This window comes from Hipposideros armiger, unplaced genomic scaffold (assembly GCF_001890085.2).
Source record: "Hipposideros armiger isolate ML-2016 unplaced genomic scaffold, ASM189008v1 scaffold_412, whole genome shotgun sequence".
NCBI lineage: Eukaryota > Metazoa > Chordata > Mammalia > Chiroptera > Hipposideridae > Hipposideros > Hipposideros armiger.
This window is the reverse complement of record NW_017731762.1, coordinates 228,983-255,044: the sequence shown is the minus strand read 5'-3', so window position 1 is coordinate 255,044 and position 26,062 is coordinate 228,983. Positions and strand designations below refer to the sequence as shown.

General features: G+C 42.0%; 1 protein-coding gene across 2 annotated transcripts in view; it reads left to right on the top strand.

Moving 5' to 3' along the window:
* The first annotated feature begins 5,818 nt into the window (after positions 1 to 5,818).
* Positions 5,819 to 26,062, top strand: part of DPYS (dihydropyrimidinase) — an 86,839-nt gene continuing 66,595 nt past the window's right edge. The window contains exons 1-4 of one of the 2 annotated variants that reach the window (XM_019663969.1): positions 5,819 to 6,207; positions 21,195 to 21,353; positions 23,642 to 23,821; positions 25,476 to 25,665. In XM_019663969.1, coding sequence (XP_019519514.1) covers positions 5,944 to 6,207; positions 21,195 to 21,353; positions 23,642 to 23,821; positions 25,476 to 25,665 — 793 coding nt within the window. In that variant the 5' untranslated portion in view covers positions 5,819 to 5,943. The remainder of the gene's footprint in view (positions 6,208 to 21,194; positions 21,354 to 23,641; positions 23,822 to 25,475; positions 25,666 to 26,062) is intronic. The other variant, XM_019663970.1, reaches the window with a different exon arrangement.

Sequence of the window (26,062 nt, the reverse complement as noted above, 5' to 3'; positions counted from 1 at the left end):
TATTTAAACATTTAAAAATATATAAAATGCAAAATTCCAACCCTATTTGGCCTATGTAGCAAAAATCCAAGCAGTATTTTTTTAAAAAAAGATTTTACTGGAGAATTGGGGAAGGGGAACAGCCAAGTTGTCTTTCAATCTTAGTTGTGGAGGGCACAGCTAGCTCAGCTCCAAGTCCAGTTGCCATCCGGCTACCCATCAGCAGCTTCCGGCTGCTCAGCTCAAAGTGCGGTGTTCAATCTTAGTTGCGGGTGGGTGTAGCCCACCATCCCATGCGAGAGTCAAACCAGCAACCTTGTTGTTAGGAACATGTGCTCACACCAGCTGAGCCATCCTGCCATCTGTTGGCAGCTCAGCTTGGGCCAGCTCACTATGTGGGAATCAAACCGGCGACCCTGTTGCTCAGAGCTCACACTCTTAACCAACTGAGCCATTCGGCCAGCCCCCAAGTAGTATTTTTTTAATGATTTGCTCTTCTCAAAAAAATTCTTCTCAAGATCAGAAGCATTTCATAAGCTTGTGGATCTCATACATAAAAAGCAAAATTATTAAAAAGAAGAAAGCTGCTAGAATAGAGAAATAAAACAATTGGTTTTGCTAATAATATCCAACAAACACTATGCTATGGGCTTTACATGAATTATCTCATTTAAAGTGTACAGCCCCCGAATGGGTCAGTACTCCCATTGGGAGAAAACATGAGGCTAAGAACAGTTAAGAAACTTAGCTCAGAACCCACAGAAATGATAAGCAATGAAGCCAGAACTCAAACCCAGATCAGTTTGGCTCCAAAGTGCAAGTGTATTTTATTTTACTTTATTATACTCCTTCTAATCAAAGGAACACTTTCATTGTTTCCTTAAGTGTTATTATATTGCTGGAATATATTTTGCTAAGAAAGCTCAAAAATAACATAGAAGCCGTGGCACACTACAAATGAGTTAGAGAGACAGGAGAGTTTCTGCAAACACAAGTTAGTGAGGCTGGCAGAATGGGCCATAGCAACCTTCCAACAGAGTCTGGGACTCCTACGACATTGCTCCATCACTCAGGAAGGCACCTACACTTCAAAGTGGATATGATTCTATGAGTTAAGTATCAATGGTCATTGTAATCCTCCTTTAAATTCAGTCCTCTGAGGCCTACAGTAGTCCTTTCTTATTTGTGATTTTGCTTTCTGCAGTTTCATTTTTCCACAGTCAACTGCAGTCTGAAAATATGAAATGGAAAATTCTACAAATAAACAATTCATAAGTTTTAAATTGCATGCTGCCTGAGTAGCGTGATCAAATCTTGCTCTTTTTTGTTTGAAAGGAACAATGATTAGCCCCAAAGATATCTGGTTCTCCTTCTAATCCCTGGATCCTGTGGCTGTTGCTTTCTACAGCAAAAGGGACTTTGCAGATGTGATAAAGTTAAGGGTTTTGAAATGGAGAGATTATCCTGGAGAACCAGGCGGGCCCTAAATGTAATCAGAAGTGTCCTTAAAAGTGGGAGATTTGACTCTGTGAAGGAGGCTGGGGCCCTGAGAGAAAGTGACTTGCCCAAGCTCGCACCAGAAGTGTGCGTCAGAGCCGGGGTTAGATGCCCAATTCCGATTCATTTTCTTTCTTTCGACCCATCCAGGCTGCCTACCTGCCTCGTCTGGTGCCGATTTAGGTGTAACCTCATTACCCAGCCAGGGACTTGGTTCCCTGAGCCAGGAGACTGGGGCTTCCCACAGACCCCAGCTCAGGCGTGCTGTCTGGAGCCACCAACTCTGTTGCACCTCTCCTTGCTCAGTCTTGCTCACAAACCCTCACCATCCCTTCCCTCGGCCTCATGGATAGCTTTTCCATCAGGTGGGAACAACCGCCTGAAAACTTCTTCTGGCCATAAGGGGCTAGAATAGAAGTGGGGATGGGTTAGGAGAATAGCAAAAGCAAACTCAGTGCTCCAGGATTGCTCAAAGCCCCAAGCCACTCAGTGAAGGAAGTCTCACCATTTGCTCCTCCGCCTTGCTGTCCCTTTAGACCATCAGTCAGGGTTGGGAAGGACTTCCTGCCAAGCTGCTCTCACCTACATTTCGAAGTGGATATGCTTCTATGGGTTAAGCACAGCAGTCACTGTAATCCTCCTTTAAACTCAGTCTTCTGAGGAGTACAGTACACCCTCCTTATTCGTGACTTTGCTTTCTGCAGTTTCAGTTGTCTATCGTCAACTGTGGTCTGAAAATATTAAGTGGAAAATTCCAGAAGCAAACAGTTCATAAGTTTTAAATCGCATGCTCTGTGAGTAGTGTGATCAAATTTCACTGTGTCTCGCTCTATCCTGGGTTCAGTACTATTGACGGTTTCAGGCATCCAATTTGGGGGAGGGGTCCTGGAACATATCCCCTGTGGCTACAGCAGGGACTAATGTAATGTGCTCTCAGACACACTTTGGTATGTTAGTCAATCAAACTGATTGTTTCGCCAGCAAGAAAAATGCAAAATAGCAGGAATCTTGCATCCCGCCTCTTCCCACTTGTTTCCAGCCCATTGAGGACCCTGAGTATCTGGGTAAGGAGGTGGCTGAGCAGTGTGTAGAAAGGGAGGACACACTTCCCCTCTGAGCACGCTGGCCCACGCTTAGCCTCCCACCTGGCAAGCTGGTGCGGGACAGTGATGGCCGAACGAGGGGATGACCCTTTCTGGGAGCTGGCATTTCTCCTTAAACTTACCCACCACTCTCTTCTGTTGCTGCCAACGAATTTCAATGAGCCGTTTGCTCCTGCTTGGGTGACATGCTACAAACCCCCTTTTCTGATCAAAGTTTGAGTTAATTAAACGTGGAAAGTTTGTTTTGTGTTGTGTTGCAGGGCATTTCGTGATAAAAAGCGTCTACGAATAAGGCAACTTTTGAAATCGTTCATCTGGGCAGTTTCAGAAAGGAAGTCAGAATCTCCCTCACATCTTATCTAGGGTGGTGCCTACTTGTCGAACTTGTACGAGTTTCATTATATTTATAATTACTCCTTTCACCTTTACACAATAGTCTTCTGACAATAACTGCATAACCTTCTTGGGTTTCTTGTTCCTGGCTTGACAGCCAAATCTATGGAACTTGAAATTATTGGTGCTTTGTAATGTTTAATCATTTTGAGGTTTGTGTACTCTGAAGGGTGAGGAAATTTGTCAAAAATAATACCTTGCATTCTATGGTTAAAAATGCCTAGACTCCAAACTCAAACGTATCTTGCCAGGCTCTGTCAGCTGATGGGTGAAAATGACAAAAGTAAATCAGCTTCAGCAAACAATGGAAAATCTAGGGGAGGTGACTTCAGGAGCTGCAGCCACATCCTGAGAACGCTGTCTCTCTCCATCTCCCTTTCTTCTGTGTTGGCTCTGTTCACAGAAGGACTGTTTCCCTGTGTTGTCTAGATGGCTGCCTGAGCCTCTTGTTTACACGCTCTCGGATTCAAGTCCAGCAGGAAACAAGCTTCTTCGCTGCTCAACCTGACAGAAGTCTTACAATCTGCTCTTGTCAGCTTGGGACAGGTACCCATCCCTGAACCCATCAGTGTGGCTGTGAGGATTTCCTGCTGTGACTGGCTGACCTTAGGTGAGCAGGTCAGTCCCCGAGCCAGAGGTTCCATCAGTTCCAGCCAGGTAAGTGTTCTGAGAGTGCAGGTGGGGGGGTTTCCAGCCAAAGACACTCCAGTGGGCTGGCCAAGTGGCTCAGTTAGTTAAGAGTTGGCTTAAGAGTGCAGGCTCTGGTGGCTCAGTTGGTTAAGAGCTCGCCCAAGAGTTTGAGCTCTGAGCAACAGTGGTTCGAGTCAGCCTGAGCTGAGCAGCCGTGAGCTGCCAACAGGTGGCGGGATGGCTCAGCTAAAAAAAAAAAAAAAAAAAAAAGAGTGCAGGCTCTGAGCAACAGGACTGCCGGTTCGATTCCCACATGGGCCAGTGATGCTACACCCGAGCTGAGCTGTCGCTGAACTGCCAACAGGTGGCAGGATGGCTCAGCTGGTATAACAACAAGATTGCCTGTTCAATGGTGGGCTATGCCCACCTGTGATTAAGGCTGAACTCAACACCTTTAGCTGAGCTGCCACCAGGATGGCTCAGTGGATAGAGTGTGTGCTCTTAACAAGGCTGCTGGTTTGACTCCCACATGGGATGGTGGCTACGCCCACCTGCAACTAAGATTGAACTCAGCACCCTGAGCTTAGAGGCCACAAGCTGCCGACAGAAAGCCAGATTGCAACTGGCACCCTCGACAATGAAGATTGAAGAACAAAAACTTTGCTGGTCCCCTTCCCCAATTCCCCAACACTGTTCGCCTCCCCCAATTCCCCAATAAAATCTTTAAAAAACAAAACAAAGACACTCCAGTGACTGTTAGCAAATAAGGATGAGAATAGATGTGGGAATAGCGGACGTCCACCACACTCTCCAGCCTTTCTATAGCATTCAATCTTGGTGCCTTGAAATATGCATCACTGCCTTCCCTCACACAGGGCTCTCCAATCTCCCTTCTCTCTGACTGCTCCTCCCCCGTGAGGAAAGACATGGTTTTCTGACCCTATCCCCCCAGCTTAACCTCTGGAGTTCAGACTCAACTTGACATCACCTCCTCTGTGCCTCTACCTACTCTGTTCCCTCAACCTAGAACACCATTCCTCTTCCCACCTCTCATCTCTGCATGTTCATGGCTTCTATATCTTGGATCAAATACCTCTTTGTGAAACTTCCACATCTAATTTTCTTCAAGACAGGAATAAACTCTCCTTTCCCTCTAAACTCTTATTATCCTCTATCAAATGTAGAATTTTCTGTTTTAGATATTCTGTTATATATTGAAATATGTATCTGTGGCTCTTAGCTCCTTGAACATAAGAATGTGGCTTATCTTTATCATTTACTCCTCTATCCAACACCCCTCCCCCCCTCCAGGATCAGTCCTTATATAGCTAGTATTTGTTAAATAAATGTGTATGGTGCTTCCCATTTTATTAAGGTACATTCACACCCATCAGCATTTTTGCTTCTCAAAACATATCTGGAGATGAAGAACAAATATATTAGTTTTATATATGAGGGTATATACCAGATTTATACCAAGAGGATCAAAGACTTAACTGAAGATTCCTAAGCCAGTTTTGTGGAAAGCTGGGGCTGAAAACCTAGATCTTCAGAGTTATATTACCTGTTATTTTCCAAGAAAAACTTGCTGGTATGTGTTGGATCATTAAAACCTGGAGAATAGTTGAACCAAGTCATTTTAATTTCAAATAGATTAAATATTTCACTCTGAACTTTCAATCTGCTAATTACTGGGATAGTGTGATGACTTGCTCCACGTGTAAAGTATATTTAAAAGGAAATCTAGATAAAGTGGTTCTTTCTGGCTCGGTGTGGGTTATTTTCATTGTTGCTATTGCTGGTGGTGGTTCTCTGACCCGCCTCTGCCCTCTTTGGTGTGTGTGTGTGTGTACAGATACACTGCTCATGAGGTGGCTTTCTTTCCCCAGAGCAAGCATCCTTCACTATTTTAAATATATATATATATATATATATATATATATATATATATATATATATATTCCCAGGTGTATAAAACAACATAATGATTAGATATTTACATCTCTCACAAAATGACCCCCCCCCCAAGTCTACTACCCCTCTGCATCCTTCGCTTTTAAAACTCCAAGATCTTCCCTCTGCAACGGCTCAGAGACCTGGATGTACACCTGGATTCACAGCCACATAATAGGTCAAAACCGTTGACCTCCTGTCCTGCCCTAGCCTGTGGGCGCCCGTCCAGCCCGCCTGGGGTGGAGCCCATATCCGGAGCCCAGCTGATAAACCGGCTCAGCGGCTCCGGACTTGCTGTGGTTTGCAGCCCGAGCCTGTGACTGGGGGCGGTCCTTGAAGAAGGGCGACCCCAGCTCGCCCAAGCCAGCCAGCTCGTGTGCCCCTGGCCATGGCGGCGCCGTCCAGGCTCCTGATCCGCGGGGGTCGCGTGGTCAACGACGACTTCTCGCAGGTGGCCGACGTGCTGGTGGAGGACGGCGTGGTGCGGGCTCTCGGTCGCGACCTACTGCCGCCTGGGGGCGCGCACGCCGGGCTGCGGGTCATCGACGCGGGGGGCAAGCTCGTGCTGCCAGGCGGCATCGACACGCACACGCACCTGCAGTTCCCCTTCATGGGCACAAGGTCCGTCGATGATTTCCACCAAGGCACCAAGGTACCCACCCAGCCGCGCCCTCATCCAGGGATGCCGTGTGGAGCCCTCTGGCCGCCTGTCCTGCCGCTTCGGGGTTCCAAAGCAGACCCCCCACCCCGCACTCCCCCGCGCCCCCACGCCTGCGCAGCGCGGAGGGGCCGAGTGGGCAGAAGCGAGCCGCAGCCACCGAGCGGGTGTAGAGCTGGGATCAAGATTCTGCACCCTGAGCTCCTTTCTTCTGGGCGCCCCTTCTCGGTGGCATCAGCCCACCTTGCCTAAACTAGCAGCCTCCTACCCCCCTCCGTTTGGGTAATTTGACAAGTTTAAGGCAACCTTGCCCTCATTTCTTTACACTTTCTATCCTCCCCACCCCCCACATTCATTGGTGTTCTAAGGAAATCCATGAGACTTCCGTAAAATCTGGAATCTTTTTGTTAACTTGGCGCTCCCAGGCACTTCTCCCCACCTTCCATCCCCAAAAATCCATTCGCCTGGCAGTTACTGCCTTGGCTCAGAGTTAGCTGTATGTGGTGGGTGATGAGACGTTTGGGTGGCTTGGAAGCCCAGCATATCCACAATCTTTGCCTCCTCCCGTAGAAAAAAACACAGCCCTGAGAAGGGCTTCCGAGAGAAATAGTCCCAATACGATCTCCCAGGCACTCACCCTGCATCAAGGCGGCCTGGTCCCATCTCTCCACTGAGCTCCTAGTCCTGGGGGGCATTAACTACAGCCTCCGATTCTTACTGCTTGAGCACCTGCAGCTCTACTGATGGTGGAGGAGGATCAGATCACCAACCCCAGGTGAGGGAGCTTGGGTTTCTCTCCACACAAAGGGCCTAGAGGCTCAGGTCCATGAAAAGAACCTTAACCGTTTCCCCAAGACTCCTGAAAACCAGATCAGGAGATGAAGGCATATTTAAAACTCGACTCAGCGCTTCTGCTAAAGCCAAACGCTCACCCTCCTTGAGCTTTGAGTTTGGGGCTGCGGTGAGTGAAATGACTCCTCCCAAAACGGAAGTGTTGATCCCCTTGTCTAAACTCTTTACTCAGGGCTGTGCATGAGGTTTTACCTGAAGGAGACACCTTGATGTGTGTAAAACAAGATGGCTCCAACTAGAAGCAGTTCAGGCTTTCAAAGCATGTTGGAGTACCCTACTGATTTCTAGCTACCAGTTTTACTCTCCTTACACCTCCCCCATGCACGTTACCCAATCATCTATGATTGACCAGAATATTTAACAGAAAAAAAGAGAATGATATAACCCAGAGACAGGGGTCTGGCACACGCGGCTCACATCAACATTTGGGAAGCTTCCTCCTAGTTACTAATTGTCAACCCTTCTCATCAGGGCAATGTTCAAAGTCTTTTGTAGGACAGATCATTATTTGTTTTGAAAGTGGAACGTTCATGTTTACCTTTGGCTAAAAATTGAAATTTGCTCAATTTGTATGAACTTGTTATTACATTTTATGTAAAATGTTCAGATATCAAAGCAATACAAATTATAGAAAATTGGGAAAAGAATAGGAAAATGGAAAGAAGGAAAATATTACCCATAATCTCCCACTTAATGACAACTGACATTTTGTTATATTGTGTCTATGCTTTTTAATATGACTATTTTTACATAATTGAGATTGTATTGTGTATGTGTGTGTGTGTGTGTGTGTGTACCTGTATATAAAATTTTGTAACTTGGTGTTTCCAGTTATAGTACAGCACTTCCTGTTATCACAGACTCATCATTAAAAAAGTCCTTTGTTGATGGCAGGTCATTCCATTGACACCCCCATTTGCCAGGTATTTCTGACCATGTTAATTTTAATTTTCCTTTGAGATCTGTCAGTGAACAAACTATAGGGAAAATCAGCCTTTACGTGCATGTCTCTGGATGAGCCAAATGTGGTGGATATTCTTATAAGACGGCTTCATGTCCTAGGGCAGCGGTTCTCAACCTTCCTAATGCCGCAACCCCTTAATATAGTTCCTCATGTTGTGGTGACCCCCAACCATAAAATTATTTTCGTTGCTACTCTATAACTGTAATTTTGCTACTGTTATGAATCGCAATGTAAATACCTTTTTGTTTTCCGATGGTCTTAGGCGACCCCTGTGAAAGGGTCATTCGACCCCCAAAGGTGTCGCGACCCACAGGTTGAGAACCGCTGCCCTAGAGGAAAATTTTCCTCAGGCAACCCCACAAAGATTCTTACTCACCTAAGAATACCCAACCAATGACCAGAGAGAGCTCACTGGATGCTTTCCAAGGCACAGGGCCCTTCTCTTGGGGTGCTCCCATTCCAGGGCGCCCTGCCCTTCTCCCTGGGGCTCCTGCCGGCTTCCCCACGATGGGTTGCTTTACTGCACTAAATGCCTCATGGCACCCATCTCCATCACTCTGGATTTGGGGATCTGCAGCAACTATTGTCGCCCCTTTGGCTATTTGGGTTGGGGAAGCAAGTGTCCTTTATCCTTTGGAGCTAAAGAGAGTTCAGTCTTTCATTTAACCAGCAAAGATTTTGTTCAGACTTTAGTCCAATTAAAAAGCTGGTATTAAAAGTAGCAACCTAGGGCCGGCCGAGTGACTCAGCTGGTTAAGAGCTTGCTCAAGAGTGCGAGCTCTGAGCAGCAGGGTTGCTGGTTCGATTTCCAGCCNNCTCTGAGCAGCAGGGTTGCTGGTTCGATTTCCAGCCTGAGCTGAGCTGCCAACAGGTGGCAGGATGGCTCAGCTAAAAAAAAAAAAAAAAAAGTAGCAACCTATTGTTTTTTTTCCTTTCCCTGGGTTATCTCAACCCTTATGCACCTTGAGGATTTTCTAAGAACAGCTCAAATAAAGTCATGGACCTTCTGCTTAAATCCTGGGATTTAGAGAGAAAACTCATTTAAATTCGCCCAGTGTGAAGCCAGGAGCTGGTGGGGCACAATGGGCCCTTGCTTGCCCCTAGCTTGGGGGTCCAGGTCCACAGAGTGGTCCTGGGTGGGCTTCTTCAGAATTCTGCTGGCTACACTAAATAAATATTGACATAAGAAACGTCCAAACCTGTAGAGAATTCTTATAAGAGTTTCTTTGAACCAAACTGATGATAATTGCTGAGAAGCAAGATCTCAAATGCTTTGGAGAATAAGTTTTACAGTTTATGCAGTTGAGATTAAGGAGAGAACTAAAGCAGATTACAGGAAGGTGGGAGAAAGCAAGGAGGGGATTGGATTACAGGATAACTAACAATAAGATTGCATGCTCTCTTGAGGGTGGTTCCACTTACTACAAAGGTGTGGTAACATAGATGCTCAGAAACAATGGACAGGGCTTGCTTAAAGTAAAGATAAACCTTTTACTAAAAAAGTTACAGGCCTGGGGTGTGACTACCCATCATGACCTACCCAGTTAGGAATTTATGCTCAGATCGCCCTGCAAGGTTACTTTCCACAGAGCCCCTTTTTTGCCCACGGTGCTTTCAGAAGATAGTCCCCAAAAGGTTAGACCGTTTCCTGTTTGCTTTTTGTCTCCACCAGGATGACCATTTATAATATCTGACAAATAGAAGGGATACTGTTTGTGGTATTTTATTTATTGATTGCTAGACTGTGATGGGGCCCAATTTAAAAAATGAAATAGAGGTCAACCAAAGGTTATGTATTTTGTAAATCTAATTCATGTCAAAGGTTGGTTTAAAGCCTATAATTAATTTATTTAATTAAAGGTAAAAGCTTTCTATCTGATGTAACTAATGGAAATAATGTTCTCCTTTAAATAAATCACATTTCGTTTTCTTGGTCTATACTAGATGTATGGTGGTCATTTAATAATTCAATATTATTAAAAAAAAAGGCAATGGGATTTTTATTCAAGTGGACATTGTGAGTTAGATAAACGTGAAGGAATTATGACTTTGTTTTTACCATATCCTGTGATAAAAGAGTGATTAAAAGAGCTCAGCCAGTTTTCAAATGTGTCTATTTATATTCAGACGTGTATGCAGCTTGAAGTAGGTGGACTTGCATTAAAAACCTGGCAGTATCAGTAGCTGGTGGAAGAATCATTTTTTTAAAAATTGGGAAAATACACATAACAATTTTTTTTTTTTTGGAAAGGACAAAAAGTCCTCGAAATTATCAAGAAAGGAAATTATACTTTACTCTGGAACTTTTGGTAAAATGCCATCAAGATAATTACTTATAATAAGACGGTGTAAGGCATATGATTAAGCACACATTTATGGTTGTATTTATGGAGCGTCTCGCTTTGTAGAAGAGCTGTGCGCAGAAAACTTGGTTGCAAACCAAATCCCGTTTGCTGTTGTTTGCTGGAGCTCCCAGGCTGGCCTTTAGAGGCTGTGTGGGCCGACTGTGTGGCCTTGAGCAAGTGACTTCCTCTCTCAGGGTCGAAATGTCTCTCTCATTTCGTTATCTGTAAAATGAGGCTTTGGTTAGAAGAACAACTTCAATTAAAAAAAAAAAATTTAGGGAACACAATTTAGGTTGCTACCTGAATCTATGTCTCCTGGGATGCAGCTTTTTAAAAATAAATAAATAAATAAATAAAATAGAATTTTACAACTAATGAAAACAATATATAATCATCATCTAGCCCTTAGGAAAATGCTGGTGCATTACAATAGTTACTCAATGTGTAGTAGTTGAATGAATAAACCTTTTTTTTTTTTTTAAAAAGGAAAAGAGTATAAAGAAAAACATTTAAATCACCTATAATTTTAACATTTTGCTTCCTATCCTTTCAGAGACTTTTTTTCTTTCCTTTTGGGAGGCCATATAAAGATTTTTCCTTTTATTATACTAAATTGTGCATACTCTCCCGGGTCAGCCTTATTCATTCAACATTTCCCCATGACCCTAACTATCATTGGAGAGCATGGTTTCCATGACTCCGTTATCCTCTCTGAGTCCAGCCTGAGTCTCAGAGCTTTCTTTCTGGTCTCGGTACCTCTCGTGCATCAGGTTCCCATTTCTGCCTGTCTGAGGATATTGCAACCTCATGTCCCATAAGCACCTCAAACTCAGCATGTCCAAATTTATCCACCCTCCAAGTTCCAGACACATTTTTCATCCCATTTTCCAAAGTGTTAACAGCTCAGCTCTCTTCTCAGTGTTGGACATTTGCATGGTTTCCAGTTTTTTGCTTGTGTATAACAACATTGTGACATAAGTCATCACTCAGATTCTTGATGATTGACTTAGAAATCACCCTTCAGAGTGAAATGACTGGGCCAATGCATACTAGATACATCTTAAAGGAGTTTAATGCATACATCCAGATTGTTCTTCAGTTTATGTTCCCATGACCATAGAATTCCCATTAGAATTCTCATCTCACTGCAACATAGCTACCTGTGAATATTGACTTGAAAAAAAAATCAATGCCAATATAATAAGAAAAACATATAATTTTTAAATTATTTGTAAATGAGCATTTCTTTAATTGCTGGTGAGGCTGAACTTTGAACGTCTTGTGCTAGCTTGCACATTTCAGCTCTAAGAGCTTATAATTCTGTGATTTCCTTAGGTGGCTCTTTATTGATTACAAAGTTAATCTTTGCACTATTAATCAGAGGGAGAAAAAAACCATCTCAAATGTTAATTTGAAACTACCTGATGTTAAATAGGGCTTTGGCCCTATTGAGGGTATTGTATGTTAGGGATCTTTTCACTGAACTTTACAGAATCTAGGACTTATCTTTCAGTTTCCATACCTGAGTTCTCCACGTTTTTCAGTTTCACTACTTGTTTTCTCCTTAATTTGCATGAACTGGATGTTTTCGATGTCCAACAAGGGCAATGTAGAAATCAAGGTTTTCATGATGCTGCTGTTGGGAGGAAAAACTTTTCCTGTAACCTCTTAGGTTTAGTTATTGGGGCCTGCAAATTAAACTGACAAAAGATAGATTAGCAAGAGACTTTTAAAATTCAGGTACATGTAAATTCGCAGAAAAATGTGACTCAAGGAGGCAGTGCAAATTTAAGGCTTATATACCACCTTAACAGGGGAAAGGAAAGGGAAGAAGACCACTTAGGAAAAACAAATGACTTAGGAAAGTCAAATGGGCCTTTAGAAGAATAAGTGGGAGATAATAGTTTTATGACAAGGACTAGGTAGGTGTGCTGCAAGCTTCTAGCCTCAGGTGATGAGTCAGTCTTCACTGGCAGTGACACTTCCTGGAAGTGTCAGCTGAATGACAATTGAAATTTTTTTTGAGAGGCTCCGCTTATAGGCAGATAAGGCACTTCAGGAAAAAAGCTGATTCTCATTAAAAAATTTTTTTTTAGTATACGTATTTTTTAAATTCTCAAATTTCAAATTTTACAGTTGTCAAAAAAGTCTATTCTCAAAAGCTTTCAGCTCAAAATGATTTTTATGACACAGTGGCATATTCTGGACCCTGTCACTGCCATCTGTTGGGTTGTTGGAAATGTCATGAGGCATTTTTTTCTGTGTGTTTTCATTGCAAAAATGTGTCATGACTTTTCTGACAACCCAATAGTATGGAAGAACCCTAAACTAAGGATTTTCCAAGTTGATGGTTAGGTTCTATTAATTCAGTCAACAAATAGTCCTTGGAAACCCACTAAGTGTCTGGCATTGTGGTTGGGGTAATAGAGATGACAATCATGATCTTTGTTCTCAGTGGCAGGTAGACAAGAGGTATATGGGGCTCTAATGTATGTTCGCTTTAATAATAAGTGACATATTATAGACTTTTGGATTTATAGGCTTAACTTTGATGATTGTGACTATTTTTGAATGAATACTGGAGGTCTGGCATTTTCCCTTTTGTGAAGTCACCGGTCATAACAGCTTGTATTACCAAGCTGAGTTTTTGAGCAGGCTATTTGGCTGATAAGCGAGCTTTGGCAATTACCCACAGTCAACTCCTCACTATCACACTGGGCTCTCTTTTTCACACGTCAAGTAACAAATTAAGGGAGGACACTTCAATTTTTCAGTTATATTTCATTGCATCTAATAGTGAAATTGCATGTTCTAGTGACAGTCCTGAGTTCCTGAGCCCTGAGGACCTGTTCACACATAAAAACAAAGACCTAAAGATTAGCTTAAAATAAAACAAAGTGTAATCTTTTTTTAAAAAGAAGAAATTATTTGAGGCATAGATATAGAAATAGACTCTAATTTTGTCATATTAAAAGTCCTACTTAACACTGAGGAAGGTAATGGGTTTTGGACAAAACTGAGCATCTAGCTTTCAAATTTAGCTCAGGGTCTACATTCCATATTAACATTTTCATGGAAGGATCCAAGCAACTACATGACCAGGGCTAGCAATAGTTTTGAGAAATGAAATCTTACATTAACATGCCACTTACCCTACTTTTCCGTTTTGTTCTTGGAAAAGTGAGCCATCATAATTATTCCAGCTCATAACTTTTAGGGGAAATTCCTTGATCCCTGCCTTTCTTTCTCCCTTAAACATTTAAAGAATATTTATGTACCAGGCATTGATATGGGCACAGGGTATACAGAGATGAAACTACATCAATTGCATCAGAATCTCTGGGGGATGGTATAAAAATGCCCTGGATGGTGCTGGGATGCGGCCAGGGTTAAGATTCACTGAACTAAGTAGAGAAGGAGCCAAAGAGGGAAGAACACGAGTGACCTCTCTCTCTCTGAGATAGAAATGGGCTCAGAGCGCTCCAAGGAGAGGGAGGGACAGTGTCACTGGAATGGGGTGAATGAATTGAGAGTAGGGGGTGACTCAATAGAAAGCCAAGGAGATAGTCAAAGCTCAGATCATGCCGAGTCTTCAGAGATTATATAATAATTGTCTTTTCTTTATCCTAAGAGCAAAGGGATGTCAATGAAAGATTGGAAGTGGCTGGCAAGGCTGGGGACAAGGTGACAATGAAGAGGCTACTAGTCCTGTTAGAAGATGAAGGTGGCCCTGGGCAGTGGAGGTGAAGATGATTAGGAAGTAAAGAGACGCATGGAATATGTAGGAAGTAGCCTGGGAGGGGTTGTGCTGATGGGTTGGATTTGGGGATATAGGGAAGAAGAGAGGTAAAGGTGAAGGGTGACCCTTAAGTCTGGTTTGCATGGTTGGATGGATGATGGTGTTATTAATATTTCAAACTTGGGGAGACAAGGAGAGGCAATGTGGAGGACATCTTTACAAAGCTGCATGTGTTTCTGGGATTGGAAGATAAATTGGGGTCCTGAAGTTTGTTTTCCTAAGTCTTAGTGACTATGAGAAAGCCGAAAATTCAGCCAAGTGTTTTTCTCCATACGGCTCAAATATACTGTTGGGCTTCTTTTGGTTCTACTTGGGTTGAGCAGGTTCTCTTGATTGATTTTAGTGAAGCGGAGTCACTTGTTTTAGAATGAGCTTAGAAATGAAAATTCGGTGACACCATAAAAAGGAAGAAAATGCTCGGGATGCTTGCAATAATGATTTACAGCCTAATGCATTCTTAAATAAAATCTCGTGTTATGTAATATTATGACCCCACCGTTGGTTAGAGTTTATCTCAATTTATATTCTATCACATTTTCACCTGAGACAGCACATGCTCTACTCTGCACAAAAGAAGGTTTTAGATAAACTGGAAGGTTTTCAAGGGAAAGCAGCCAAAGTAATTAGGATCTGAAAGAATTGATTTATGAGCCCAGATTAGAAAAGGTAAATGCATTTTGTTTGGCTCAGTACAAATAAAAGTGGAGCAAAGTCAATCAGCAGTAAAAACAGAGGAAACAATTAGGTTTTGTGTAGAAATATGAAAGAAATGTTCGCCCTTTACTGGTTCTACTTTCCCTAAGCTCTCTTCATCCTTCAAATGCTAAGTAAATCCTGAGGAACCCTTTGTGAAGGGAATCTAGAAGCATCCGATGTTAAAAGAAATTAAAGAAATATGAAAATGTCTAAGGTGGGCTGGGAATGTGATGTTCTGGCCAGTTGGTTTGCGAGATGAAGTGGATTTTCCCATGGATCGCAGTTGTGTGACGGTGAAGAAGAACTAGTATAGGGCCGTTCTTTATTAACCTTTTAGGGGCACATTATTTCAATAGCGATTGTCACAGTGATGAGCATCACATGAGCTTAATAAAACCGCATTTTATTTGTGAATTTGTAACTCACAGTTTGATGGGATTTGTCTTGTTTTGCGTGGCTTTTGGTCTCCTAAATGTTTGATTCATTTTACCAACCCATGCATTTCTCCCTGTCATCTTCACTGATGGCCTGGGGCCCCAGGCTGGAAAGCAGATCACACTAAATGGAAGATCAGAGAAGGGAGAGCAGCCCACATGGTGTTGAGGCCCAGAGTCGGCTGAATGGAAGACCTCTGGCTCAAAGTTGTATCTTCCTCCATGTTACCAATGAGAGTTTACCAACTCTGTGACCTTGGAGAGTCATTTGATGTCTCAGCCTCAGTATCCTCAGCTGTAAAATAAGAAAAGCAATCCCTACCTCTCGGGGCTGTAGCAAGGTTTAATTAAGTGAGCTAATGAGTATAAGAGGCATAACCCAGAACTGGGTATTTGAACAAGTGCCTCTTTCAAGAGGCCAAGTAACTCCTGAGAGGAGCAGGTCTCTTTCACAGTTTGGGGCATCCGCTTTAATTGGGATTACAGTTCTGCAGCTCTGCCATGTGGCTTCTTGCATCCAGCGGAGAGAAGAGGACACTTCAGATCTTGAAATAATATTTGAGGATTTGAGATAATTTGGGGCAACCCAAAGACCCTGGGTGACCAGAAAGACCAGAAGAGACAGGAGGGAGAAAGAGTTTAAAAGGAGGCTGGGGTACCGACAGTGCCTGGCGGTTGTTTGGCAAGACCCAGGGTAGCAGCCGGGGTCCCTGTGGCGAGGGGCTAATGTCCCAGTGGTTTGGAAAAAGGCAGATTCTTTTTCTCATCCATTTGCTCACACTGGCCCCGGCTATGCTCTCCCATTCACCACAGATTCTTCAAATGTGTTCCCCTTGTGAGGGTGAGGAGAGGGAGGAAGAGTGGAAGGAAGAAACAGAACAAGAAGAGACAGAAGACAAGTGGCTGCCCCCCTCTCCTCTCCCTCCCCTGCTCCTGGTTAATTAGGGAGGTGGAGCACTTGTGATCAATCCTTATTCAGGCGCTTTCACCTTGTAGCCCCGGGAATTTCAATCGCCTGTAGTTTTAGAAAAATGGCCCTTTAACCATCACATCTTCAGTAAGAAGACCATCAACAGTCTGTGTGCTTCTATAGCCTGTATACATACTTGTATCGTATAAGTTATGCTCAGTTATAGAAAGTGTAGCAAATACTACCGAAAATAAAATTTAACTGAAGGAAAATTAAAACAGCTTGTAACCACGCCACCTAGAAGCAGCTGCTGTAAAGGTTTCGTCTTGGCTCAGTACTGCTTTGTTTTCACGCTAAGTGTCGTGTTGTGTTATCGTGGCTCCTATTCATGTGTGCTTCTCTCTCCCTGGTCATTCCCGCCAACCTCAGGACCCCTCTGGCATCCTCTCCAAGGCGACTGCCACATCTCTCTCCTGCCCTTGATTCGGTCTTCAGCGTCAGGTCTGCACACTGTTCAGTCTGCAAATACACAAAGTGGACAGGTGCCCGAGCACCTCACACTCAGGATGTTCCCCATGGAGCTCATGCTCCCTCCGAATGCCAGATCCGCTCACCGCCTGTGTCTCCTCACCTGCCACCCTCTCAGTGATCCCAGTGAGAATCTTCTCAGGGGCTCCTGTCAGCCCTACCCACGGCCACTGCCCTGCCTTCCTCCTCCGGGAGCCATTGCTTTGCACTGTCCCCCGTCATCTTACTTCTGCCCTTTCCCACTTTTCTGCTGAGTTGCCGGCTCTTCTTCATGGGCTCCTTCCTCAGAGCTCCCCTCGCTGTGCTGTTGGCTATTCTCCAAGCACAGACAGGCCCTGGAGCCTGACGACCAAAGGCAGGTTCCAATCCTGAACCTGAGACGCTGGGCAAGTTATTTAATGGTGTTGTGTTCAGTTTACTAAACTCTGAAATGGGGTTAACAATACTACCTCCTGCAGAGCTGCTGAGATGATTATAACAGTTAAAACATTTAGAACATCCAACAGTTCCTGGCACATAAGAAGCGCTCGCTGCAAGCTAGGTATTATTATCTTGCTGTCCTAACACTAATTTCAAGCCACGCCTCCCCTGGTCTCTGAGCAGATCTTTCCCTCTGAGTTCCCAGGGGTCTTTCTCCTGGATCTTCTCTAGGGAGCCTAGAAATTTTTACCTCCCTTTAGCAATTTCTATACTATCATTTATTAGAGAAGTATACTTGCTACCTTTATTACAATGTGAGTATTTCATAATTATTTCTTCATATTTCCTTCTCCCCCCTCAGACTATAAACACTCTGAGGGCAGAATCTTTGATTATTTATGTCTTCCCACTGCCCTCAATCCATGTAATGGCTTGCATGGGGTAGGCTTTTTTTTTGTTTTGTTTTAGTGACAATTTTATTAACTTGTAATTCATATACAATACAATTCAGCCATTTAAAGTGTATCGTTCAATGGTTTTCAGTATATTCACAGAGTTGTGCAACCATCGCCACAATCAATTGTAGAACATTTTATCACCCCAAAAAGAAACCCTGTACCCTTTAGCTAATACCTGACTCTCCCCAACCTCTCCAGCCACAGGCAACCATTACTCTACTTAGTGTCTCTATAGATTTGCCTCTTAAAGATATCTCATATAAATGAAATCATATAATATGTGATCTTTTCTGACTGTCTTCTTTCACTTAATATTTTCAAGGCTCATTCATGCTGGGCATGGATCAGAACTTCATTCCTTCTTATGGCCAAATAATAGTTCATTGTATGCATATACCACATTTTGTTTATCCGTTCATCAGTTGATGGACATTTGGGTGGTTTCCACTTTTCAGCTAGTATGGATAAGGCTGCTCTGAATATTCATGCACATGTTTTTGTGTGGACATGTTTTTATTTCTTTTGATATATTCCTACGAGTAGAATTGTTGGGTCATATGGTAACTCTATGTTTACCTCCCTGAGGAACTGCCAGATTGTTTTTCTAAGTGTTGCACCATTTTATTTATGTTTTCACCACTGTGTATCTAGTTTCCTCACATCCTGCAGGTGGTAGACTTTTAATATGGAAAGAATGGAAAAAATAATTCTTTAAGCTTGATTTTCTAGTTCAGTAGATACGAAAGAAGTACTTTCTTCCAACATTTTAATTAATAGCATTTTGTATTAGAAAAATCCTTTCATCCTCAAGGGATGTTTGTGTTGCATAGGCAAGAGCTTTAAAAAGGAAGAAGGTGAGAAGGCTCATCTGCATTTAGATAAAAATACACAGCCTGATGAATTTTTCTTGGTATTGTCATTACAACAATAAGGATTTCTTAAGAGATGCAAATATGTATTGTTTTGCACGAGTAAGTCAATGCTATCTAACAGTAGAGACAAAGTACAGGATCTTGTACAAAAAGAGATATTTTTGAAAGCAAAAAGAATTGGAGTGGGGCCAAGTGATTTGAAAAAAATAAAGATCTGTCGAATTAAGCAAAAGAAAGGAGGTAGAAGAGAGCTAGTATATCAGGTGGGACATGGGAGCACTCTGTTTCTGGGGGGCTGTGGGGAGAGGGTGGTGGGGGTGCAGTTGGAGGGACCTGGGAGAAAGGCTGGTGGCACCCCTTTCTGTGTTTTAACATGACCACATTTCCAGGGGTGAGATAAGACAATGTATGAAAAGTAGAAAAATTCCCAATTCTAAAGCAGTGGTGACAAGGCTTATTTGATGTATCATGAGCTGAAGCTTATAAAGCACTTACCATGAGTCAAACACCGTGTTCAGCACTTTATATACATCACCTCAATTTAATTTTCCTAATCACCCTATGGTTTAGGTACAATTACTGTCCTCACTTTGCAGATGAGGACTCAAAGGCACACATGTTAAGAAATTGCTGATGTCTGCATCCCCTATTTATTGCAGTGCTATTTACAATAGTCAAGATATGGTAATGACCTAAGGGTCCATCTATGGATGAGTGGATAAAGGAAATGTGAGATATATATATATATATATATATATATATATATATATATATATATATATATATATATATTTCAGTCATGAGAATGAAGGAAATCCTGCATGGACAGACCTTGAAGGTATTGTGCTATGTGCAATAACTCAGACAGAGACAGACAAATATTGTATGATATCACTTATATGAGCAATCTATCTAAGAAAACAAACTTATAGAAGCAGAGAGTAGAATGGTGGTTACCTGGGGCTTGGGGTGAGGGAAATGGGGCGATATTGGTCAGGGGAGAGAGATTTCTAGTTATAAGATTAATAAGTCTTGGGGACGTATGTACAATAACATATAGCATGGTGCCTGGAGTTAATAATTGAAAGTTGCTAAGAGAGTTAACCTTAACGGTTCTCACCACACACACACAAAAAGAACTAGTAATTATGTGAGGTGATGGAGGTGTTAACAAACTCTACATTGATAATGATTTCACAACATAGTAGTTTATCAAATCAACACATGTGCACCTTAAACTGAAACTATGTGATATGGCAAGTATATCTCAATAAAGCTGGGGGAAAAATTAGAGCATTGTGCCTTCTTCTGTGCTCAGGAAAACTAGGTATTAAAAAAAGAAATGGAATCTAAAACATAAAAGAAGAAATAAAATATAGAATACATCGAAAGGAAAAAAGAAAAAGAAAGAAGAAAGAAAGAAAGAAAGAGAAAGAAAGAAAGAAAGAAAGAAAGAAAGAAAGAAAGAAAGAAAGAAAGAAAGAAAGAAAGAAAGAAAGAAGGAAAGAAGGAAAGAAAGAAAGAAAGAAAGAAAGAAAGAAAGAAAGAAAGAAAGAAAGAAAGAAGGAAAGGAAAGGAAAGGGAGGGAGGGAGGAAGGAAGGAAGGAAGGTTTGGAGGAAACTGCTCAGGGTATCAAGGCTGATAAGTGTTGAATCAGAGCTTTGTGCCCTGGAGCCAATAAGCTTCCTTGGCTGGGGCCCTCAACCACTGCACTAGGATACCTTTCCACCTATGTTTGTTTTCTTCACCTACGTTATTTGAATACAACAGTTAAAAGCACATTAACCACTTCGTGATTTTAGTTTAAATAAAATCAATTTCAATAATTGGTCAAGACACTTGATTTAATAACTTGGTTTTAAAATTAGTTGTAATGTAATGTAATGTAATGTAATGTAATGTAATGTAATGTAATGTAATGTAATATCCCAAGGAGAATACCAGAGTTGAGACAGATCTTGTAGAGCCTTGTGGACCATGCTAAGAAGATTAAGTTTTATTCCAGAGGCAGTGAGAAGCATTCAGTTTTAAGCTTTGGAGTCAAGGGGCCGCATCCGTGCTTACATCCCTCTAGTTGCAACAAGGGGGTTTGTATTGGAGGGAGTGAGAGTAAAACTGGAGATATAAATATCAGGTGAGGGATGAAAAAGAGTCTGAACAAAGACCAGAGCCTTGGGGATGGATTAGAGGGGTAGTTGGAAATGAAGGAAAGATGGAGGGATCACCAGTTGGTTGTGGGGAATGAAGATCAAGTGGAAATCTACGTTGAGTCTTTCAAGATTCTGCATGGACCACAGCGCAATTGGAGATACAAGTCACCAAGATTGATTCTAATACAATGGGATTTTGCAATAATGAATATAGTTCCCTAGAGAAGAAAAAAATTTGAATCTTCACTTTTCCATTTTGGTTTTCCTTTATAGTTCTCCCTTTGTTTTCTTTGGGTCAAAGTCATATTCATTTCATGAGACATGCCATTCTTTTTACAGAAGCAATTCCAGCAGTTTTAATACCTCAAACTTTAATTTATGCAAAGTCTACTTGTGTCCCCCTGGGTCTTTTAAAGGCAACATATTTGTACAATTCCTGGGACCCTTCAAGTTTGCCAAAGCGCTTGCAAATGCATATTGTTCAAGGAGATAAGTGACTTATGTAGAAAATTGATGGCTCCCTTGTTGAAACCCTCTTGTGATTGATTCCAGGCTGCCCTGGCAGGAGGCACCACCATGATCATTGATTTTGCCATTCCTCACAAAGGCGGTTCCCTCATCCAGGCCTTCGAGACCTGGCGAAGCTGGGCTGACCCCAAAGTCTGCTGCGACTACAGCCTTCACGTAGCAGTGACATGGTGGAGTGACCAGGTGAACCATCTAGGGGTCCAATTTCTTCCATTTAGCCCCTAGTCCTTCCTCTGTACAAGAAACTGGTAATGTCAAAACATAAGAACCTGGGTTGTTGGTTGCTTCTTGAATGACTAGAGCTCAGAATTGGAGGGAAGACCTCATTGCACAGTCTTTCGGACCTTTTAAATTTTGAATCCTTTTGAATATTGTCAATTTTTAAAACAAAAATTTGAAAAAAATCATATACAGATGACAGCAAAACTCCTTCAGAATAATTCACAATAGGCTTTTCTAATATTTACTCATGACATGTAATTGTAAAAAGTATCCATCTCCTTTTTTGTCAACTTGGAGATTTCCAGACTCTTTTAAAACAGTATTTTCCCACAGATTAGAACTTCAATTAGAAATGTTTAATTTTTGGAGAAAAACCAAGGAAATTCCCATTTAAAACTATATGCCTCTATTCCCACTCTCTTAGTCCCCACCACACACGCACACACCATTCCCATTCCCCGCCCCCCAAACCTTTTTTTCTCTCCTGTGCACTTGAAAGAGCAAAGGACAGACTGGGAACGTTTTCAAGGCCTCCTTGTCCCATCTGTCTCCTAACCCGGTACCCTTTCTACGCAGCTCTGCTAATATCACCACCTGGTCAAATCATTTCATAATGGAGCTCAAAGCAACCTTCCATGTCTACTAATTACTTAGGCCATGGTACAAATGATAACATGATTCAGACAAGAAAGATAGTTTGGAGAGATGGTAAAATGCGACCATTTTACCCCATATACATTTGTGTGTGTACTTTAGAAAATTTTTTTTACTTGTGATTCAAATCAACATGTTTTTCCACATTGAACTTAATTTTTACCAGGAAGCGTTCACAAGGTGACTTTATTTGAAGTTACCATGTAACTTATGTCCCCACTTTCCCCTAAAAATTGGGCTTTAGACACCAAGTTAATATAAAACAAGTAATCAATCTTTAACACCTAGCTCAGCAAATATAATAGCCAGGTTTATAGTCCACAGCTTAAGTTAATTTTTCTACAAAAATGTCATCCTAAGTGATGTGTCTGATCTCTTTGGTGCTTTTAGGGCCTTCCTGACTTTCTTCTTTCCTCCCATCCTCCATTCCTTCCTCTCTTGTTTTATAAGATAGATCAGAAGTGATGATGTTTGCCCTTACCAGTGCTTCTCACGCTTAAATATGCAAATGGTTACCTGGTGATTATTTTTAAAATACAAATTTTGTTCAGTAAGTGTATTAGTTTGCTAGGGCAGCTGTAACAATGTGCCATAAACTGGGGAACTTAAACAATAGAAATGTATTGTCTCACAGTTCTGGAGACTAGAAGTCCAAGATCAAGGTGTGGGCAGGTTGACTCCTTCAGAAGCCAGTGAGGGAGAACCTGTTCCATGCCTCTGGGTGGTTTGCTGGCAATCTTCGGTGTTCCTTGATTTGCAGAAGCATCACCCCATCTCTGCCTTCATTTTTTGGTGGTGTTCTCCCTGTGTGTATGTCTGTGTCTAAATTCCTCTTTTTAATAAGGACACTAGTCTTATTGGATTAGAGCCCACCCTAATGACCTCACCTTAACTAATTACATCTGCAATACCCCTATTTCCAAATAAGGTCACATTTGGTACTGGGAGTTAGGGGTTCAACATATGAATTTTGGGGGGACACAAGTCAACTCATAATAGTAGGTCTGGGTGGGGCCTGAGATGCTGCATTTCGAGCAATCTCCCAGGTGAGGCTGACATGGCTGGTTCAGGTACCACACTTTTGGAGTAGCAAGGCTTAGGCTACTGTGCCTGGGAGTCGTATAATGGGACTTACCCATGGAAGTGGATGATGGGGTGATGAATGAGGTCACCTTCAGAAAGGCTCTTCTACTCGGCGAGTCATAGGTACTTCATCTGAGCAATACAGATCATACGTTTCTTTGGAAGCCCATCATGTGAATTTGCTAATAATGCTCAAAGCATATTTTTTTCTGGCTATAAAAGTAATATACTTAAGATGGAAAATTTGAAATTATAGAGAAGTTTTTTTAAAAAGAGAGGCACAGTAACACTCTAAACCCTTTCATAATTTAAAGTATTGTATCTGCAGCAATTCATCAGATGAAAATAGGGGTCTACCATGGGGCAAAGATCAAGGTTTTCATTGCATTTTTTCTGGAATGAAACTGTTGTCCTTGTTTTCCTTAATTCCCTTCCAAATGCAGTGTTTTAGAGAAAGCTGAAATTGTCTTTAAATTAAACAGTGACATTTTCTTATTGTTGTTCCCTTTGAGGTTAAAGAAGAGATGAAAACCCTTACCCAAGAGAAAGGTGTGAACTCTTTCAAGATGTTTATGGCGTATAAAGATCTGTATATGTTGAGAGATCCGGAGCTGTACGCGGCCTTCTCTCGGTGCAAGGAAATTGGAGCAATCGCTCAGGTCCATGCGGAGAACGGAGACCTTATTTCAGAGGTAAGAAACTGCATTCCAGAGCTTCTCCAGAAACGAAAATGATCATAGCTTACGGTGAAGGTGACTGGCCCTAAGTAGGTGAACTCACGTAATGCGTTGGAAGAAAGGAATTTTCTGCAGCTTGGAAACACTTGGTTTCTTTTCCTTGGGTCCCTGCTCTGAGTTGTATTCAGATTACGCATTTAAATGAGGATTTCCCGAAGGGATGAGACAATACAAATTGGTAATTGTAATATGGCCTCAGGGATAGAAAAAGACAGTCCAAGGAATATAATCTATAATGTTGTAAGTATTTCTTAGGGGGCCAGATGGACCCATGTCCTTTTGGGGAGTCCACTTCATAGTCGATGTAGAGGTCTGACCACCGCATTGTATTTCTGAAACTGATGTTGACTAATACTGTATGTCAACTATAATTATATATATACATATAGTCTCGGGACATGGAGTAGAGAGCGGGAACGGATTCAATGGAATTGTAATAGATAAGCATGATATGGGGGTGGGAGGGCAATCGATGGAGGGAGGGGGGTTGTTACCTGGTGAGGGTGAAAAGGGTAACTATTGTATTGTTCTGTACACCTGAAACTAACAATAAAAAAATAAATTAAAATAAATAAATAAATAAATAAATGAGGATTTCCCCCTTTCAAACCGTTAGATGTCAAACATGTTTTATTATAAAAACACAAATATTTTTCTTTGTGTATTCCAACACTATTTTTTTTTTAAAGTAGCTCAGGCTGCTGGTTCGGAATGCCAAAATATGGACATCAGCTTAATCTGATGACTTAAGCAGTGTGTTAGGTAGCTGTTCAACTCCTACTCTTTTCAGAAACTGGGTATTAAAATGTGCTCTGGAGGAATCTAGATGATATTGATTTCTCATATTAGTTCTGTTATTAATGCCCGAAGGCTGCGCCATCTGCAAGATTTAAAGAACTGTCTCTTACCCTTTATGTTAGCTGAATTTTTTCTCTCCCTGGGCTCAGTTCCCATTAAAGTCAGTGAGACCGAGGCTCCGTGGCCAGGAGGCAAGGGGGATGAGAGGAGGCCGCGAGCTGTAAACTCGAATAGACCAGGGTTTACACTTGACTTCCTACATCCTAGCTGTGTGACACAGGGCTAGTCATTTTCCACTTGGAGCCTTGACTTCCTGCTTTCCTTATAAGGAAGAAATAACCTTTTAGAGAGGGGAAATAACTGGTCCAATATCATTCAGTGGGTCGGGGGAGAGAATAGTGAAGGCTGATTCAGTAAAAAGTAGAACTAACTACATAATGTAATACCATGATTCACTTCAACAAGGGTCCAGTACTGGAGATTAGCATATTTCATTTTATTTCGCTTGTTCTGAACCAATAAGTCTTAAATATAAACATTGCTTTTCAAAGGATGTGATCACAACTAACCTCCTAGCTTTTTCACCTTTCAATCACGATAATTTGTGAAATGTGTACATGAAAATTTTACATATACTATCAGAGTATTAAATTTATTGTTACCTAATGCACACACTTTGCGTATACACATACTCACACACACACCTATGCCTGATAGATCCAAAAGCCTGTCAGTGTATTTATTTTACAATACAATAATGGCATTTGTCAACCTTCCTTGCACATGTATATGTTCCTGTTGCCTTTTTTAGGGAGCAAAGAAGATGCTGGCATTGGGGATAACAGGCCCCGAGGGCCATGAGCTGTGCCGGCCAGAAGCAGTGGAGGCAGAGGCCACGCTGAGAGCCATCACCATCGCCAGCGCCGTGAACTGCCCTCTCTACATCGTGCACGTGATGAGCAAGTCTGCAGCAAGGGTGGTAGCAGATGCAAGGAGAGATGGTAATTCCTGCACTATCTAACCTCACTTGTAACTCTGTACTAGCTGAAGAGTCAGGTAAAATACCTAGAGCCTCTCTTTTGCTGATGAGAAGGTTGCACATGAATTTCCATAACTGTTCTTCCTCCCTTGCCATCCTGTCTGTTTTCTTTCGTCCTGATGCATGTCTATTGTTGGTTTGTTTTTTTTCAAAGATTTTATTGGGGAATTGGGGGAGGGGTACAGCGTTGGGGAATCTTTAAAAAGAAATTAAGATAGGAGTTTATTTCTTTTTTTTTAAAGTTTTTGTTTTTTTTTTTTAAATTGGGGAATTGGGGGATGGGAACAGCGCTGGGGAATTGGGGGAAGGGGAACAGACAAGTTGCTGTCCTTTTGTTCTTCAGTTTAGTTGTAGAGGAC